General features: G+C 49.7%; 1 protein-coding gene across 6 annotated transcripts in view; it reads left to right on the top strand.

Moving 5' to 3' along the window:
• DTNB (dystrobrevin beta) overlaps positions 1-20,039 on the top strand; it is a 231,742-nt gene extending 211,703 nt beyond the window's left edge. For 2 of the 6 annotated variants that reach the window (XM_032866975.1, XM_032866977.1), the window contains 4 exons: positions 10,428-10,587; positions 11,278-11,367; positions 14,629-14,682; positions 17,403-17,770. In XM_032866975.1, the coding sequence (XP_032722866.1) occupies positions 10,428-10,587; positions 11,278-11,367; positions 14,629-14,682; positions 17,403-17,530 (432 nt within the window). In that variant the 3' untranslated portion in view covers positions 17,531-17,770. Of the gene's footprint in view, positions 1-10,427; positions 10,588-11,277; positions 11,368-14,628; positions 14,683-17,402; positions 17,771-17,979; positions 18,015-19,929 lie in introns of those variants that run through there. The other 4 variants (XM_032866978.1, XM_032866979.1, XM_032866976.1 and 1 more) reach the window with 4 other exon arrangements.
• The last annotated feature ends 231 nt before the right edge of the window (positions 20,040-20,270 follow it).

Raw genomic sequence — 20,270 nt, 5'->3', positions numbered from 1 at the left:
GTAATGTGTACGAGGGAGATATGAAAAAATTCATACCTCTTTTTTTTTTAAGATTTTATTTATTTATTTGACAGAGAGAGATCACAAGTAGACAGAGAGGCAGGCAGAGAAAGAGGGGGGAAGCAGGCTCCCCACCAAGCAGAGAGCCTGATGCGAGACTCGATCCCAGGACCTTGAAGGCAGATGCTTAATCCACTGAGCCACCCAGGTCCCCCAAATTCATACCTCTTCCATGAAGAAGAAGAAGGGAAGGAGATAGTATTTATGGAGCCCCTACTGTGTGCCAAGCACCATGCTGGGGATGTCCAAGCACAGCTGAGCCTGGTGCACATCGTTCTCCTGCTGAAGGCAGTGGCTTTCTCCCTCTGCAGCCGGCTCGCTCTGCCACAGCCTATGAGCTCCTGTCTCTGCTCACAGTGTCCTCACGTCACCTCCTTGGCATTCTCTGTACCTGCTTTGGCTCCAGTATGAGATTTGTGTCATAGACAAGAGACTAAGTCATAATCACTGTACTCTCCCTTCTCACATTTCTCACCTTTATTGGAAATTAATTATCCTGTTGAAGATCGTGGTTAGCTTTAGTTCTGAGGGGTCTCCCACTAATCACGTTCCTTCTGGCCTCAGCGACAGTATGCTCTGCCTTGTATTCTCCTTGCAGTTTGAGACAATTAGAAGACCCAGGTACCAGTCTTTGCCTTTCTTCTCATTTATTTGGAACCCCGTGACCTCTCTAGGCCTCAGTCTCTTCAAATATAAAATGAGTGAGTGTCGGACTAAAAAATAAGGCTATTTTCTTGGGGTCATGAACGTTCTGAAATTATAAGCATAATTTCTGAGTCCCTTTCTTAGGATGTGATACCTCAGGTTTTCTCAGGTTCTCAGAGACTTTGCCAGTTTAGAAGTTTAGAAGTAAAAAGCCAGCAGACCAGAGAGCGTGTCAGATTGTAACATTTCTCCAGGTCTGTATTTCCAGCAGAATTGTTTCCAACTACAAAGGATCTCAGTATTCAGAGAACCTGAGTTACAGGGCATTTATTGTGTTGAGTTATTGGTGACTGGCCTGTGCTGCGTTCTAGTCTTTGTTATAGGTTATGTTACAACAAGATCCCACGGTCCTTGCGTGAGGAAGCCTTCAAACACCAAGTAGCATTTTGCACACCTTCCCTAGATTCCCCAGGCTAATTGCCCCTCTCCTGGCAGCTCCAACAGGTGGCACGAGATTGTCTCATACCTGCATTGGACAGCTTATCCCCATCCCCTGGAACCTCATGACTAGTTCCTCTGCCTTTACTGATTCCTGCGTGATTCTCAGGTTCCCCATAACCTCAAGGTTCCAATCGTGATGCTGCGCCCAGCCTCCTCCTGAGCCATTTATTTTAGATTGGGTTTTTGGGTGAGTGGAGTGCTTGGCATTCTTCATGGCAGGGTGCTGTCTGCCTGAATGTAAAACCCAATCTGTGCTTTTGAGACAAGGTGAAATTTTAGTGTAGTGCTCCAGCTTGATTTGGGGTGTATCTGGCCTGGACCCTAACCTGGATCATCGGTGTCTGTGTCAGCATGCCCAGAGTGCTGCTCGACCCCTGTGCGCTCTCTGCCCTTCAGCCTGTGCCTATGTAACTAGGACAGCCCTATTGAAACTCTGTCTGTTTTGAGCGGGTCTCGTCCTCCTCACAGTCACTGACTCCCTGCACCCCCTCGCAGGCTTCGTTCGCGTGAGCCTAGGGCAGCATCTCTGGTACTGACTCCACACGTGAGAAGAGTAGGTTAGCTAGAGAACATGCCATCTGTGACCCTGAGACGGCAGTGTGATCGTGACCAAAGCAAAGCCATGATGACTTGACATTTCTGAGATGAGGTAACTTGGCAAAAGTTACAGAATCATAGAATCTTAAATCTGAAAAATACTTCAGAGATCATCTACTTGATGCCACTTGGTTTATAAATAAGAAGAACGCACCCCAGAAAAATTAAAATGCATGTGCTGTACAGTCCAAAGGAAATCCCAGGTCTCCCGACGTCTAGGCCATGCCCTGCTTGCTGAACCACTCCACCTCCTTATGTGTCCGCCCCAAAGCAATGGAGAGAGCTAGGCTTCCATCTCTGAGCCGCAGCTTTCCCTCCTCTTCCGGGTCATTGAATTTGCCGTGAGGAATCGTCTCCAGGGCTAGTGATTATTGGCAAAGCTGTGATTATTGTCCAACAGCAGGACAAGCTCTTTTGCTCGGGGACTTAGGCACATTCTCCGATCAGGTAAAATGTTTTTTGATTATATATCTTTGCCTCTGTTCTCACCCATAGTCCTCCTTCCTGGGTGTCTGGCCTTTCACGAGGGCCTCTGGGCTTGGTCTCCCATATTCCGAAACCTTCCCTCCCATTCTTTCTCGATCAAATGTCCTTCAGATGGGACTGCCCCATGTATGAAGAAGAAAATCAGCCTGGGCATATGAGTCACCTGTTGTTGTACAACAACTTACCCCAAAACCTAGCGACTTTGTAGAACAAATATTTATTACCTCACAGCTTCTCTGGGTCTAGAGTCCAGGTTAGGATAAGCTAAGGGTCAGGGTCTCTTATAAGGCTACGGGGCATCTCAAGGCTCAACAACTCACAGGGTTGTTGGCAGGATTCTCCGAGGGCTGCTGGACTGAGGGCCTCCGTGCCAGCTGGTGGCTGGAGGCTGTCTCAGTTCCCTGTCACGTGGGCCTCTCCCCAGGGCAGCTCACAAGGTGGCAGCTGACTTCGTTAGACTGAACAAGCAGGAGGGAGAAGGAGAGTATGTGGGCAAGATAAAAGTCACAGTCTTCTAAAAGCTAATCACAGAAGTGACATCCCATTCACCTGACCCTGGAGCAGCAGTCACTGCGCCAAGCCAGTATTCAAGGAGAGGGGACTCCCCAGGAGTGTGACGGGGGGGCGGGGGCAAGGTCATTGGAAGCCGTCTCAGAGGTCTGCCTGCCACATTTACTCATCTAGTTAAGTATCTCACACAAAGCTTCATCCATGACTGATAGATTTAGTGCTCCCTGGAGACTGTTGCCTGCTCTGGCTAGGTTCCCACTTTCCATTACTGAAGAAAAAGGGTCAGAAATGTGATCCATCTCATTGTCATTTAACAAACGTTTATTAAGCATTTACATGTGCTAAGCACAATGGTAAGGAAGATAAAATTTGAGAGGTGAGGTTAATGCTGTTCAGAGTTCTGGGGAACATCGCAGGAAGACCTAATCTGACCCCAGAGGACAGGACAATGAAGCAAACGCCTGGGAGGCGCAGCAGGAGCTAGTCCATGCTGGGGCGCAGAGCTTCTGGCAGAGAGGCCTTCAGGGAAGGGAGAGTGCAAGCCCTTCTATAGATTGAAGCAACTGTCACCTGTCCTTTCACTTTCTGTCTAAACCAGTCAGCGGCACTCACGGACATCCCTGTGCCATTGTATACCTCCTTCAAGAAAAACCCTAGTCTCCAGGCCTTCCTGAAGCCGTGGCCTTGGGTCTGAGTGTGTGCACATCAATTGGCCGTGATTTGTGCCTGCCTCAGGCCAGCTGTGACTTACTGGCTCACCAGGATGCCGCACTGGTGTTGCTCTGCCGGAGCCAGAATTCACAGAGGGCTCTGGACAGCTCCATCCCAGCATTGTTGTAATCCAACGTGGCCCTGAAGCCAAGGGCTGGTGCCTAACATCTGTAGGGGGAAATCGTGCCTTCCCAGGTCTTCACCTTCCTCTTTCTCCTGCTCGGAATGGAGAAGCTTCTGGAGTCTGTTCTTCAGCGTCCTTAGAAGGCACGTCCTGGGCGCCGATCCCAGGAAGAGGGCCTGATTATTTTGAAGCCGATGGTGGGCAGTAGTCTCATTTCCTGATCCTAGAGCTTCAGCCACATGTGGCTGGCCACCCCGGGAATCCCTTTGGCCTCATCGCCCGTCACCATTTTCCTACCAAAATACTGCAGAGGTTCAGTTTCATGTTCTTAAAAAGCAACCTAGTCATTCATCTTGGGTCCTAGGACTCTAACATTCATGCTTCGGGGAGCGGTGCCTGGCCCAGATCTCACTGAGTGAGTTTTATTGAATAGTTGCCACATACTTGATGTTGGGTCGGCCCTCTGCGGGGACGATAGACGACTGTCACACAGTGAAATGAGTATAAATTTCACAGGCTGCATGCTCAGGTAAGCCCAAAAGAACTCTTTAATAGGACTTCGTTTCCCTCTTGAGTGCTCACTCTCTGAGCTGGACACAGTCTGGGCATTTCCAGGCCAACCTGAAGCCACTCATCCCAGATTCTTATCCCTCTTCCTGCTCCTGAGATGGGTGCTATGCCTTGGGGGACTAGTGCTGTTGCCGTGGCATCAGGGGAAGAGTGTCTGTGGCTCCAACTTGATCTGTGCTGAAACAGTCACGTCCTTTGCTTGCGGCCAGGCCTGGTTCTCACAGGCAGCACTCCTCACCCTGCAACTGAGGCAGCTGAGTTCATAGGCTCCCCGAGAAGCCAGGGCACACACATGATCTCAGCGAGGCTCTCACTCCTCCGTGACTGAGAGACAACTTTAGGCTTGTTGCCTTTGCAGCTGGAAAACCATCAGCTGCTGGGGTCCATGGGGTCCTTCCTTGATGCTGTCCAAGCAACCCAGGCAATGAACTTGATTGATTCTGTGCCTCTTAGCTCTTGGAGGCCCAAGAAAGACCCTGGCTTGGCCAGTGTCCGCCACGTCTAGATCTCCCGAACTGCTGGCTCATGGGACTTTCCTACATAGCCAGGCCACTGCAGGCACGTTCTTGCTTTTCTGCAGATTCTCCCTCCCAGCTTCATTATCTTGTTTGGATTGGGGCTGGACCTGCCAGATCTGGCTGTTCAAAAACCCTTTGCAAACCAGAGTGCATGTTATACTTTATTATTTGCTCCTTCTTCACCCAAAATGGCCAGAAAAGCAAGGCATGGTGGCAGTTACAGGGTAAAAGGTGGAGGTGTATTTTGGTTCCCCAAAATACAATGATTAATATGTGATAATGTTCTCTAAACAAAACCGGATTCCTGAGATGTTGGAAAGAAAGATATATACCCTGAAAAAATAATGAATAACTCGTGTTCCTTAAGCACTGACAAAAAGTATTTCACAAGATAGAACATGTTTAATTATCAGTGGGAAATTGTTATAAAAGGTAAACAATAGCAAGAATAGCACAAAGAGGGGCGCCTGGGTGGCTCAGTGGGTTAAAGCCTCTGCCTTTGGCTCAGGTCATGATCCCAGGGTCCTGGGATCGAGCCCTGAGTCGGGCTCTCTGCTCAGCGGGGAGCCTGCTTCCTCCTCTCTCTCTCTTTCTCTCTCTCTCTCTGCCTGCCTCTCTGCCTACTTGTGATCTCTGCCTACTTGTGATCTCTGCCTGTCAAATAAATAAATAAATAAATAAATCTAAAAAAAAAAAAGAATAGCACAAAGAGACGTCACAGTCCTCCATTTTATGGATCAACCACATTCCGTCCATCGACTCACCAGTCAGTCAACTTTTGGTTTTTTCCACTTTGGGCCTATTAGGGTGTAGCTCATGAGCATTGTGTACAGGTTTGGGTGGGCATATGTTTTCATTTTTCTAGGGCCCATTCCCAGGAGTGAGGTTGCTGGGTTATATGGTAGGTTTACGTTACCATTTTAAGAACCTGCCAAACTGTTCTCCAAAGTAGCTGTGGCATTTTACAGTCCCATCAGCCATGTATAAGAGTTTCGGTTTTCCCACGTCTGTTAGTCTTTTTGGTTGTCACTGTTTCAGTAGATAAGTGATATCTCATCATCATTTCAATTTTCATTTCCCTATTGGCTCCTCTTTTGCGCCTTTGTCATGTGATTATTGGCCCATTTGTACGTCATCTTCAGTGAACCATCTAGTCAAACTTTGCCTGTTTCACAGTGGGTTATCTTATTATTCAGCTCTAAGAGTTCTTTATATGTTCTGGACACAAGTTTGTTTTTTGTTTGTTTATTCTCTTTTTTTTTTTTCCATTTCTGCTCTCTTGACCTATGAACTTGTAAGATATTTAAAGGGATATTGGGGTGACTCGATACACACACACGTGGTGAAAGGATTCCATCTAGGTAATTAATATATCCATCACCTCACATATTTATCTTTTCGTGTGTGTGAGAACATTAAAGTTTTACCTTCTTCGCCGATTTCAGCTAGACAGTAGTGTTACCAGCTATAGTTGACATGCTTTACATTACATCCTCCGACCTTATGTATCTTAGAGCTGAAAGTCTGTACCCTTTTTCCAACCTTTTCCTATTTCCCCTGACCCTTGGCCCCAACTACTTTTCTACTCTCTGTTTCTATGAGTCTGACTCTTTTTAGCTTCCACGTATAAGTGAGATCATGCAATATTTGTCTTTCTCTGTCTGGCTTATTTTACTTAGTGTAATGCCCTCAAGGTCCATCCATATTGTCGCAAACAACAGGACATTCTTTCTCATGGTTGGGTAATATTCCATTGTACATATATGCCACCTCTTGTTTGGCCATTTATCTGGGATGGACCCTTAGATTGTTTCCATATCTTAGCTACTGTGAATAGTGCTGCAGTGAACGTGGGGATGCAGATATTTCTTCTAGATCCTGTTTTCATTTTCTTTTAATCTTTTGAAGAACTTCTATACTGTTTTCTGTAGTGACTGCCCCAGGTTACCTTCCCACCAGTAGTACACAGGGTTCCCTTTTCTGCATATCTTCACCACTGTGTATCTCTTATCATTTTGATAACATCCTCACAGGTATGAAGTGATATCTCATTGTGGCTTTGATTTGTGTTTCCCTGATAATTCATGACTTTTGAGTACCTTTTCATACACATGTTGGCCATTTGTATAACTTTGGGGAAATGCCTGGTTCCTCTGTCCATTTTTTTTAAGATTTTATTTCTTTATTTGACAGAGAGATTGAGCACAAGCAGGGTGAGTGGGAGAGAGAGAAGCAGGCTCCTCAATGAACAGGGAGCCCAATGTGGGGCTCGATCCCAGGACCCTGGGATCATGATCTGAGCTGAAGGCAGATGCTTAACCTACTGAGCCACCCAAGCGCCCCTTCTCCATCCATTTTTTAAATTAGATTGGGGTTTTTTGTTGTCTGTTTTTGCTATTGGTTTGTATATTTTGTATATGTATTTTGGATGTTAACTGCTTATTATAGGTGCTATTTTGTCCCATTTGGCAGGTTGCTTTTCATTTTGTTGATGGTTTCCTCACTATACAGAAGCTTTTTACTTCTGATGTAGTCCCACTTGTTTATTTTTGGTTTCGTTTCCTTTGCTTTTTGGTGTCAAATTAAAAAAAAATCATTACAAAGACCCACAATTTTATCGGATATAATTTATAAATATGTTTTTCCAGTCTATGACTTATCTTTTTATTTTTCTTAGTGGTATCTTTTTAATAACAGTTTTATTGAGATACAGTTCACATACTATATAGAATTCACCATTTTGAAGCCTAAAATACAGTTGTTTTTACTATATTCACAGAATTGTGCAACAATCACCACAGTCAACTTTAGAACATTTCATCGCCCTCTGAAAGAATCCCATACCCACTAGCACTCACTCCTCATTTCTCCCAGGCCCCTATCCCCAGGCAACCACTACTCTACTTTCTGTCTCTATGGATTTTCCTATTGTAGACATTTCATATAAATGTAATCAAACAATATTCTGTCTTTTGTAACTGGCTTATTTCACTTAGTATAATCTCTTCAGGTTTTGTCCACTTTGTAGCATGCATCCATACTTCATTCCTTTATGTGCCAAATCCTATTTGGCTGACCCTTGGACAGTGGTGGGGATGTGAGGGATACTGACCTCCTGCACAGTCAGAAATCTGTCTATAACTCTTGACTCCCCCTAAACGTAATTAATAATAGCCTACTCTTGACCAGAAGCCTTACCCATAAAATAGTCAGTTAACACATATTTTGTGTTATATGTACTATATGTATTCTTACAATAAAGTGAGCCAGAGAAAAGAAAATGTTGAAGAAAATCATAAAGAAAATACATATACAGGGCTGGACTGTATTTCTTTATAAAATCCACATTTAAGTGGACTGTGCAGTTCAAATCCATGTTGTTCAACGGTCAACTGTATCGAGCATTTTTATTTAAATCATTCATCCGTTGATGGGCCCTTGGATTGTTTCCACTTTTCAACTGTTACAGGTAATGCTGCTATGAACACTTGTGTACAAATTTTTGTGTAGACCTATGTTTTCAGGTATGTACACGTAGAAGTGGAATTGCTGGGTCAAATAGCACTCCATGTTTAATCTTGCTGAGGAACTGCCAGACTGCTTTCTAAAGCAACAGGAATGCACCATTTTCTGTTCCTACCAACAGCATGCAAGCACGCAAGGATGTTCCACATCCTTAGCAACACTTGTTATTATCTGTCTTTTTATTGTAGCCATCCGAGTGGGTGTGAAGTGGTGTTTCATTGTGGTTTTGATTTGCATCTCCCTGATGGTTCATGTTGTCAAGCATTTTTTTCATGTGCTTATTGGACATTTGTATGTCTTCTTTGGAGAAACATCTTTTCAGGCCCTTTATCCATTTTTATTAGGTTACTTATCCTTTTATTATTGAGTGTTAAGAGTTCTTTCCGTATTCTAGATACAAGCCCCTCATCTGATAGATGATTTGCAAAAATGTGCTCCCATTCTTTGAGTTGTCTTTTCACCTTCCTAAGGTGGCCTTTGAAAAATTTTTCAATTTTGATGAAATCCAGTTTATTTTCTTTTGTAGCTTGTACTTTATGTGTCATATCTAAAAAGCTGTCACCTAATCTTTTCTTCTAAGAGTTTTTATGGGTTAGTTCTTATATTTGGTATGTCCCTTTTGAGTTAGTTTTGGTATATAATGTGAGGTAAGGGTCAAAGTTCCTGTCATTTGTATCATGGGAAGATCTCAGAAAGTATGTTAAGTGATAAAAACAAATTCCAAAATGATATGCATGGTATGATACCATTCATGTAAAATTTCAAAGCATGAATATCATAGATTATTTGTAGTTATATATGTACACACAGGTAAAAAAAAATTCACCCCAAAATATTTGATAATCATTGCCTCTGAAGGCGTAAGAGGAGGGACTGGGATTGGACAGGATTGGTGGTCAAAAGGGTCTTCACACTTATCTGCAATATTTTTAGGTTGACCTTGACAAAATATGAGCAATTATCAATGGGGGTGCTTTATTATGTTAGACTTTTTATCTTCCTATATATTTTAAATTTCTCAAAATATACATACATGTACTCCTGCAAATCAAAGTTAAGAGTCATGGAGAACAAATCATTTCTGGTGAGTGCAGCGCCCACACTGCCTGAAGCATTGAGGTAAGGCTTTGTGCAGATAAGCTGTCAGCACACTTGGGGCAGATACTGTTGTGTGGGGAGTTTCTGAGCTAGAACCCCAAAAGATAAATCTCTTTGTTTAACTCATTTGCACACTTTGGCTTATGTTTTCCCAGTTTCGTTTCCACAGAAAACCCACTGTACACCACACCCAGTTTCCCTTGCTCTGAAGGGCAGCAGGGCCCAAATCTCAGGGAGCTCCCTTTAACTAGAATCTTTCAGTGTTATCCCATGACTCCAAGCTTTCTCCAAAACTGTAACAGAGCCTTCACAAGGAAAGTTCAGTTTCCACTAAACATGTGTCCCTTCTCACTTAGTCCTCATGGAATGCTCTGAAAGGCTTCACTGTGCGTTTGAGAAGTGCAGTGACCCGGCCCCTGGGACACAGCCTGTGGCCAAGCTCCTGACACATGCTTGGGCGCATGGTTGCGGTGGTCTGGGGGCTGCAGGGGTGCAGGGTGCCCGTCATTGCCTGTGGAGGAGATGGGGTTATTCCCACATCTCTATGAGCTGTGTTGCTTGACACAAAGCTCTTACTCTTTTCATCGTGTTTTTCTTCCATAAAATGGGTACCAAAATGTACGCCCTTTCTATTCACAAGTTGTTATGAGGGTCAAATGAGATAACGTACATAAATGTGTTTGCAAAAAAAAAAAAAAGAAAAAGAAAAGAAAAGGAAGATGTTTGTATATCATTTCTCAACTGCGTGGCCCAACCCCGCTCAGATCCTGGACCTGCTCAGTGTACCCGCAAGGCACCCCTCCCACCCCTGTGCTAGCCTCTACTTTCCCTCCCACTTTTAGTCCAGTCTGATGGTATCCTCTCTCCTTCTCCCTCCCCACCTTCCTTTCTTTTTTTCCTTTTCTTCCTCTCCGCAGTCCCGGAGGCAGCCTGACTCAAAGGTGATCCTGCAGGGCACTGCCCCCACTGTGTGAACCGCAGCTGTGTCGCTGGGCTTTGACTGACTGAGAAAAAGGCTTTTCCCCTTCCTCAAAGAGGGAAGCTGCCCGAGATAACATGTTGCATCTCTCTGATTCTCCCAGGCTCAGGCCACAGGGTCACCGCACACGTCGCCCACGCACGGAGGCGGCCGCCCGATGCCCATGCCCGTGCGCTCCACGTCCGCCGGCTCCACTCCCACGCACTGCCCGCAGGACCCGCTGAGCGGAGTCGGGGGAGACCTGCAGGAGGCCTTTGCCCAAGGTGAGCTTTGGGGGCAGGATACAGGGCAGAGCTAGAGGGGTCTGGCAGTGCCAACAAGATCCCTGCCGAGATTGTTCCAGGTTCTTTTCTTTTGCGTGGGTAGCTTGCAGTGATCGGACTTCCACAGACGGTGTAGGGTCAGGTGCTGGTCCCTCGTCACCAGACTGGCTGCTGTCCCGGCGGGGGGCTGCAGGCTCTGTTTGTGAAGACCAGGCCTCCGCGGCTTCCGTGCCCTTCCCCCCCCCCCCCGGGTTTAGGGACGTGACTTGTCCTTTGGGCTTTGCCGCCTGCTCTGGAGGAATCAGATGGAACAGTTCCCGAAGTCGTGCTCTGCCTGGAAATCTGGAGAGGGAGTAAAAGGAGGAAGAGTGGGACTGCCCACAGGACCGTGCTGCCACCCGTGTGACCAGCCGGCGGCCGCCGTGTCACGGAGGCGGGGAGGCCGCGGCGGCTGAGCGAGTGTCCTCTGGGCAGAGACGGAACAGGCTCGTGGAGCCCCGCGGAGTCCAGTCCTGCCTCGGGCCCCCCCAGCCCACCCTCCCAGCGCTGTTGGTTCTGGAATCCAAGTCTCCGGACTGCGGCCGGGAAGCGCACAGCCCACAGGGTCCCGCTCTTCAGGGAGAGAAGAGGGAGGAGGACGAGGCCTTGGGGGCCTCACGCGGCCCCGCCGTCTGCTCTGACTGCCCTCAGGTACGAGGAGAAACCTCCGCAATGACCTGCTGGTGGCCGCGGACTCCATCACCAACACCATGTCGTCCCTGGTGAAGGAGCTCCACTCAGGTGAAGCCCAGAGCTCCCGCCCGGCCTCCCGCGCCCCCTCGCGTCCCCGCGCCCTCCTCACTTGCACCCGCGTGCTCCAATGTTCGGCCGCAGCCGCTCCGCTTGCGCTCACCGCTCCGTCTTTCCGCCTTCCAGGAGCGCCCCGACGGCCTCCCGCGGACCGCGCCCGCCCCGCTCGAGGTCACGCACGCGCTCACGTTCTGTTTCTCTGCAGGCTCCGCCCTGTAGCACGAGCGCGGCCCAACCCCCGCCCTGCCCCTGCGCCCCCAGACCCGCGACCCCCCACCCTGCGCGCGGGCCACAGCCGCTCTTTCCCCAGCGCTGCTCGCAGCCTCAGCCTCGCGCGGAAGCTTTCCTGGATGACCAGACCCAATCGGCCACAAAAGCTTCTGGATGTTCTCGAGCTGCCTTTCTGCTCTCTCCCATTTGACTTGATCTTGAAACCCTCTTCTCTCCTTTTGTCGGTGACTAGGCTCTGGTCTCACTGAAGCTGTCACCTGCGTCTGTCGCTCTTCGCCCTCTGTTCGGTGGTCAGTGCGGCTCCTTCCTCGTCCCTCCCGCGCTTAGCTTTTTCAGTGACTGTCCGGAGACCCTCACCGTATTTTTCCCTTTATGTAAAACCCAGGAAAGAGAGAAATCATAAAAGGCAGTTCCCCTATCGTCATATTGTCAAGAATGCCCATGAGTCCCTTAGCTTTGTAACTGCCAGATGTTTACTAATTTGTTTACAGTGGTCAGATTCCCATGTTCCCTATTAGACAGACAGGTTCTCTCCCTGAGTATACCCATGGCCCTCTGTTGTTTCTTTTCAGCTAATATAGTGCTTTTAAATGCCTTGGAGTCGCTTAGCAAAGCTATTAAATAAAAATGTAAAGCAGGTTTTCCATGGGCTGTTCAAACACAGCCACTGAAATCATCAGTCCCCACTCTGAGGGCAGGGAAGCCTCAGGTATGTCCTCAGACCTTTGAAGGAGAAAGCGTATACCTACGGCTGGCCCGTGGTTCCCCCTCAAACCTGCTGATTTCCACTTAGAGTAAGTGCATGGCCTGGGTTGGTTTTCCCAAGTCAGTTAAGATAAGATGCTGGTTCTCCCTTGCAGGGAGTGTGAAGGGGATACTGCCTCTGTTCTGGTACCATTTCTCAATCCTTTTTTTTTTTTTTTTTTTAATTTATTTATTTGGCAGAGAGGGACAGCGAGAGAGGGAACACAAGCAGGGGGAGAGGTAGAGGAAGAAGCAGACTTCCTGCAAAGCAGGGAGCCCGATACAGGGCTCCATCCCAGGAGTCTGGGATCATGACCTGAGCCGGAGGTAGATGCTCAATGACTGAGCCACCCAGGCGCCCCTTCCATTTCTCAGTCCTTGTCAGAAGCACTGCCCTCCCCACAATCACACATAAGTAGAAGAGGTGACTGCCTTTGAGATGACTTCACAGGTGATTAGAAAGTCCATTCCATAAGATAGTTTCCCACAGTTGCCAGAAATCCAACTTTTAGAAGGAATTTCAGGCCGTGGAAATTAATCACACTGTGCCTCCCGAACACTTACTGGGATTTGGCCAAGATCAGTAGCTCATGAACCCATCACACTAGGAGGAGAGATAACTGGACACCATCAAACACACAGCACCCAGAGACCAAATATATTCACAAAAATGTAAAAGGTTATAGGCAGTCTCTCGTGGCAGGAAAGGATGGTTTTAACACAGTTCTGTGATGTCTTCAGAACGTACCTTAGAGATCACGTTGTCAAGTCCTCTTTGGAACGGCAGTGAGTGATTATCAGAAAACCAATTGCCTGAAGTTGTGCATCTTGAAGGGGCAAAGGCCAGTCCTAGAACTCAGGTGTGGAGGACACACAGCAGTGCTCTTGCTGCCACAGTGCCCTTCTGCCCACACAGGACTGGAGGTCAGGTTCGCAGCCCCACGAGGGCCCCTTTCACTGATGCTCTGCTCTCTCAAGCCCTGAAGTCCACGGGTAGGTGTGGACTAAGTCTACACATGACACTGCACCCACACAAACTGCAGAGCTAGATGCCCCTTACGTGTGAGGCTGCCAGTTTCTGGATGAATGGAAGGGGCCCGCCCAGCACCCACGCATGTTTACTCTCTTTATTGGGGGTTGTGTTAGGATGAGGTGAGATACTCAGATTGTCTTTAAATATTTTCCGTCCCATGTGCACATACTATTTATAGCCAAAGCTGCTCCTCCTCATCTTTTTAAAACTATTTTCACAAATAATAGAATCTTAGGGTTGGAAAAGATCCTAGAAGTCATTTAATCAGCTAGCTGCCCAATATAAAAGTCCTCGGAATATTTCCAGCGAGCTCACTCATGACCCGCTCTCATCACCGTGAAGTTCTTCCTTATCAAGGAGCCACACTTTGCCTTTCTGTAAGCAGTTTGTCCTCATCCCATCGTCTGAAGCTACGCAGAGTAGATTTTGGCCCTCCGGTTCCTGTTCATTTAGGCTTTCCAGTATTCGATGACAGGAAGCATGACTGTCCCCAAGCCTTCTCCTCTTAAAGGTGACTGTTTGCTGTTCCTTCAGCCATTCTTAATGTGACGTGCTTTTCACTTCACCGTTTTCTTGCCCACGTTAGGATGTGGCCAAGAGCATCAAGGCCCCAATTCAAAGTGAGTTCCCAGAGCTGAGCACACTTCTCCCTATGACGGGGGACCAGCTCCCTGTGGAGCACAGTGACCTGTAGCCTCCCTGAGCGAGGGCCCTGGGAAAGCAACCTGCGAGGGCGTTAGCTTTTTCCACACAGCCACTTTGCCGTTCAGTCACTTTAAGTTTGTTGTCAGCTAAAACTTCTGGTTTTGGGTTGTCTTCTCTTAACAGAAGCTGGTGTTAATCTAGTTATTCCTGACCATGTACTCTGACAGTTGCTTTCTTGAACCGGGATGCAGGATGTTAGGCGCATCCCTAGTCGATGTGGTCACCTTCGGGAAAGCAGGCATCGAGCAAAGGCAGCGACCCCCACCCCAGTCACCAGGGAAGCCAGCCACAGAGCTTGCGGCAGGACGGGTGACCTCTCAGCCTGCGCTGCCCCGGGGGCTCAGAGCTCGTGGGTAAAGAGCAGCAGCATGTGTGCCGCGCACGGGGCAGGCCGGGTGCGTGTCCGCACCCTTGGAGTCCTGTGACCCCGAGCCTTGAGCTGGGCTTCATCCCAAGCCTGCTAAGTCGTTCCCTTCGCCCTCCTCCTATGCTTGTGCTGTGCTGAAGGGTCACTGGCCACCTTGGACTTGTTTTCACAGCAGAGGAAGGTGCAGAGGAAGAAGAGGAGAAGCAGCAGGATGGGAAGGACAGAGGTAAAGGGAGCTCGCAGGACCCCTAGTTGGAGTGGGAGGCAGAGCTACATCGCTCCTGAGGGAACGCTCCCCCCTTTTGTTTCTGCTTTTCTTCCTGCTGCCCGTTTCCCCAAAGCTTCCAGGCCCCCAAAAGGGCCTTCGGCCTGCTTTTCCCAACTGACCATCAAGGAGGTGGTGGCCTCAGGCGATCCACAAAAGCCTCCTGACTTCCTAACACTGTGATAGAGGGTTCGGACGTAGGAAGTAGATACCAGGAAAGCACCCGACCTGACCCTTTGCCTCCAGGAGTTTATAATATAGTTAGGGAGGCAAGACAGAGATATGCAAAATAAATAGGAGATAAAATGAAGTGGCAGCAAAAGTTAATCATCAAACTCTGAGTGTGTGATTACAAACGCGAGAAGGGTTTCTGAAAAGGAAGAGATTATTGTGGGCAGAATAGCTAAATGGTTTTGTGACCTCAACGGAAGAATTAAAAGCAATAAAGAAAGGTATCAGCCGAGGAGAGTAATGCCTTCCTAGTTTTATTGTGCATAAAACGTGCCTAATAACTTGTTATGTACAAAGAGCTGTGCTAAACGATGTCCGTGTATTATCTAATTAATACTTAACAACCCTCGGAGATGCATAATGATGTCCCGATTTTACAAGTGAGAAAGTAGGCTCTTTGAACTGGGTCTTTCTGACGCCACACTACACACTCTCCATCTTCGTGTGTCTGTGTCATGCTGAACACAGAACGTTTGAGAGCTAGCTGTTGTATCTGTCCGGTATTAATGTCTGTTTCCAGACTCCTCCAAAATGCGAGCTCCACAAGGTGGAGATTTTGGTCTCTCTTGTTCAGGATGTATCCTCAGTGCCCAGAACGGTGCCTGGCACAGAGCAGGGTATCAGCAGATGAACAAATACAGGGAAAGAAGCCAGGTGATGTGCTGGAGTGCTTTGTCTGGGAGAGAGTGGGAGCCACCCGGAGGAGGCTGGGCTGGGGAAGGTGCGCCCACTCCCCCCGCCCCGGCTGGATGCTCTGCTCTGAGCTCACCCCTTCGGTCTGCATTCATCGCCCACAAGGAAAGATTCGAGACGGGGCTCCGGGTGGTACAGGAACCTGCACGGGAGTAGTGGGCAGAGCCGGGATTCTGCCCGGGCAGCCGACGACAGCGCCCACGCTTTCTTCTGAGCGGCAGGTAGACTAGGCAGGTGAGGAAAGTCATAAGGAAGGGTGGGAAGAAGTTGAGTGGGAGCTGCAAGCCAAGCAGCTGTGACGGGAAAGGAGAACACGTGGGGATGAGGGTCTGTAGCACCGCTGCCCACAGGGGCTGTCGTGGGTAAGAGAGCCAAGCCCCGTCAGGACTCTGAGTCTGGAGGAGGAGCCTGGGAGGGGAGGAGAGACATAGTCCAGATGCCATGGTTGTCTAGTGAGTCAGAGCGAGGCCTGCAAGGCCATGGACGGTAACTGCGAGGAATTGAAGAGAATGACATATTTGGCATGGCCACCAAAATGTCAGAAGTCGAGGTGCTCCTCTCCATGCTGGAGATATCTAGCAGGGCTACAGGGTATGGTAGAGAGGACCAATCTTTGGGGCTGAGAGTGGACCAGGAAGAAGGCAGGAGGGTTGTTGTGCAAGAGGCAAAGAGGGGAGGAGATGCATGGGGATAAGTTTACACTCCATCAACTTGTGCTCCAGTCATACACGCGCACACACGCACAACCCAGCCAGATCCCCGCGTTCATGTGGAATGTTCTCTGCTGAAGACGTAACTAAGCTGCTGCTTTGGTCTCTCTTCCCTTTCACCCTTCTTTCCCTGTAGCTTTTCCCAGAGCTTCCTCTCAGCCTCCCTGCATTCTTTGCAGCACATGGAGGACGGACATGGCTTCCCTCACCCGACACCTCCTGGTCTCAGGGGCCTCTGTCTGCACCCGTGTTCCCTGCCAGTATCTCTTTTCTTTCCCTCCTGCTCTCCGTGTCTCTCCATCTCTCTTCCAGTGCATAAATGAGCATTTCTGTCTGTCCCTGTGAGAGCCCCTGAGTTTCTGTTTCTGTGGCTTTAGGTGCTGTCCGGAGGGAGTGTTAAGAGTTGGGGTGAGACATGGATAGGGTTTTAAACAAATGTTTGACTCTCAGCATTGTACAGGTCCCAGGATATGTTTTTGTAGCTGTACCGTAGTGGGTATGTGGGTAGGGGTATAACCCAAGTGTTTTTATGAATGGACCTTCTGATTGTCAGCTGTGGTCTGGGCATTTGCTCTTACTATAGACCAATATGGTGGCAACTGGTGTCACCAAGGCATCAGAGAACAGTTAACTACCAGCCATAGACAGAGCGCTGGTTTGCTGCTTCAGGGTTGAAATCATGCTGACCTCACATCAACACAACCTGCTCAGCACCCTGTCAGGCATACGTAGTCTGCTCAGTGCAAAAACCATAAGAACCAAATGGGCACTTTCGAAGAATTCATGACCGAGCTGGACTTCCTGACCACATTCACCCTTACCTCAGCCCCCTCTCTGCCCTCCCCTGGATCTCCGTCTGGCTGCATCCTGGGGAATACTTCTCCCCTGGGGTGCCCCCTCTGACTTTGCCACCCCTCACTGCTCACCTGGAGTGCCGAGTACTTGTATCCAAGACTACGTAGATGAAACAGACTAACATATTACGGCAGAGCCCGAAATTCATCTCAGCCCCTCCAGAGCCTCATCTTATGCTCCTCTGCCCTTCAGAATTGCCTCTCCAGAACCTGCCACCCACGGTGTTGGGAGCTGTAAATCCAGCTTGCATGCTCCGAGAGCGCTGGTGCCTATCTGGTAGACTGACGGCAGTGGCCCTGTGGGACTCCTCAGGCGTTTGAGGGTGCGGGCAGTGTTCAGGATTTCAGGGTGAGCGGGAGTGGTTTAGTATTCTCAAGCAGATATGCCTGCAGGCAGGAGATACTGACCATATCAAAATTTAATTCCTTCTCACCTTCGTCACTTTCAGAACCAAGGGATGGGCTATGCCCCCGATATAACCGCTCCCCAGACTTAGGGTGGCTTCACGTCCGTGTTAGTACTATTGTTCTCCTTCTCCCAAGAGACGGCCCCCACGCCTGTTTTATATTCGCAACAGCTGCTGGTTGTAGGCAGCGTGACTCTCCCTGCCCTTGCCATACCTGCTTGGGAAAAATCAGCATCCGGGGCAGCGAGGGGAGAGGCGAGTCCAAAAGCCCTTGGGTCTGTGCAGTCCCCTGAGAGAAGACATGGGCTGGTGAGGGGACCCCAGGCGTGACTTCTGTGTGTTGTTTGTGTCCGTGCTGTACAGGTTAGCAGAGGAGCTGAGCCAGAGAGGAAGCGCAGGTGAGTACCATGTTCTCTTCTCTCCTCACGGTCCCTCTCCCTTTGCAGCTTATGCCTTCGTCCCCCTCCTCCCTTGCCCTGGTCACATCGTCCAAGCCAGAGCCACCCTAAAGGGTGAAGATTCAAGTTAAGTTTTCCCTTTAAAGAGACCAGCTGCCACCTTTCCCCTTTGCTGCAGCCCTGCCATCAGACCCTCTTGGCCCCCTTCCCAGGCTCTAACCCATCTTGCGCTCCACTGGGCCTGGCCTGGGTCTCAGGCATGACTTGGTGGTGCCCGGGGCTGGATGTAGCTAGTGGACCAAGACCTGCTGGCTGAAACAGGCCATGGGACCACTGCCACCTTGCTCCTGATGGCCCACGGCCACTGTCATTTCTCTCCACGGGTCCAAACCACTGCCAGCACCCTGGGGTTCCGACACCCAGAGCTGTGAGCTGCCACGTACCTGACCGCAGACTGAATTTCCATCCTGCAGGATCCCCCTCCCTCCATAACGCACCCCCCCAGTCCCTCCCTGCAGTGCCGGCCAACCTGTACCCTCCATCCTAAAACGATTAATGCAAGCACAGACCTCCCCAGAGGACAGTGCTCGTTGCTTTAGGGATTAATCTTTCACATCTTTCCATCTAAGGACCTTAACTCTTCTTTCCCCCCAGTTCTGAGATACTGTGGCTTTGGGGCCTGCTCACTAGAAAGAAGGGATGAAAATAATTGGACAACCAAATCGGTTCAGGGGAAGAGTTCTTTCAAGGATGTCCTTGATTTGGCCATGAGATGTCTTTTTGTTGATCTTGCCTTCCCTCCCGTCCTGTACTTCTGTGTGAGTCAGGCCGCCTTCCCCATTACAGATCTTCCAGGCCAAAGAACCAGGGCTGCAGCCCCACAATCCCGAAAAAGGAACTTTCTCCGGGCCCTTCCGAGGAGTCCCACCCTGGAGCAGCCTCCCAGCCTTTTCCTGATCGCTGCCCCGCACCCCCTACCCGCCATGGGCATCAGGCCCTAGAGGAGTTCTGTTCTGCTCCCACTGTGGGGCCTGCTGTCTCTGAGCCCGCACTGACTCAGGGATTGTGTGAGCTAGGAGGGGAGGCACACAAGCTGCAGAAATTCTCCCGCTGCCCTGGAAAGCCCAGGGCCTCCGGGGCTTGGGCAGGGCTCTACCTAATCTCACTGCACAGTCAGGCAAGGCCCTTCCCAACAGCAGGCCTGGGCTGCCCCAGCCAAGGAGAGAGTCAGGAGCTGACTTGCCCCTCAGGAGCCTGCCAGAGCCCCTCTCCCCGGGGCACAGAGGAACTGGGGATAAGCAAAAGGCACGTCCAAGCCATCTGGCCCACCCTCTCCACGCAGATGAGGAAATGCAGGCCCTCGGCCTGGGAGCTTGGTGCCAGAAGTAGACGCAGAGTGGCGTCCCCCGATGCTGTCCCCCTGACCCTGTCAGGAGTTACGAGAAACTCACTGGCAGTAGAGTCAGATGAAAAGTGTCAAAACTCAGGTGTCTCAGTTTCCCAGACCCTTAGGTTCTGCCCTCCTCCCGCCTGAGGCTAAGGCTGTCTTCCCTTCCACCCAGTGTTCACAGGCACCTCTCCAAGCTCGGTGCCTTCCTCAGTCAAGATCCTTCTTCCCCACAAAGCACCACCTTCCAAACTTGTCCTGTGAACCCAATTCTTTTTTTCCTGGAAACATTTCCTGACCCCGTGACCTCAGCAACGACTGCAAAAACTCCAGGTACCCCAGAAAAGAGAATACCTCTTTCCCTAAAAGGGGGCATGAGTGTTATCAGTTCTTTGAAATCTCCGGAGCTGAAAGGTAAGCATCCCAACAGCCCCGCCGCAGGACATTGTCTCGTCCCCAGCAGATGTTAGCATTGGCTCTCAGGCCCTCCGTGGCGCCCGTGAGTAACATCGCGTCTGTCCTGCACAGGGGGCATGCGGCAAGCTGGCGTTGACACGAGGAAGGCGAGGCCCTCTCCCAGAGGCGCATTCCTGTCCATCCTCCGGCTGCACACCTGGACCAGGCTTGCAGGCTGCCAGACGTCACTGCCTGGCAGGGAGAAGGGAGCCCGAGCCCGTGGGAAGTGGGAGGGGCCGCCCCCCGCTGCCAGAGGGCCTCCCCCGTGCACAGCCCTGCATGAACCAGCATCTTCATCACTCCCCTCGGGCCCAGGTCTCATCTCTGCAGCAGGAACTTTCCGGGAGGTCGAAAAGAGAAAAGAAACAGCACGAATCTCCTGTGTGTGTGACCTGATGGCGTTCTTGCCGGCA

Source organism: Lontra canadensis, unplaced genomic scaffold, assembly GCF_010015895.1.
Source record: "Lontra canadensis isolate GAN:19392208 unplaced genomic scaffold, GSC_riverotter_1.0 scaffold32, whole genome shotgun sequence".
NCBI classification, from domain to species: domain Eukaryota; kingdom Metazoa; phylum Chordata; class Mammalia; order Carnivora; family Mustelidae; genus Lontra; species Lontra canadensis.
Note: the sequence above shows the minus strand (reverse complement) of the source record. Positions and strands in the feature narration are given on the sequence as shown.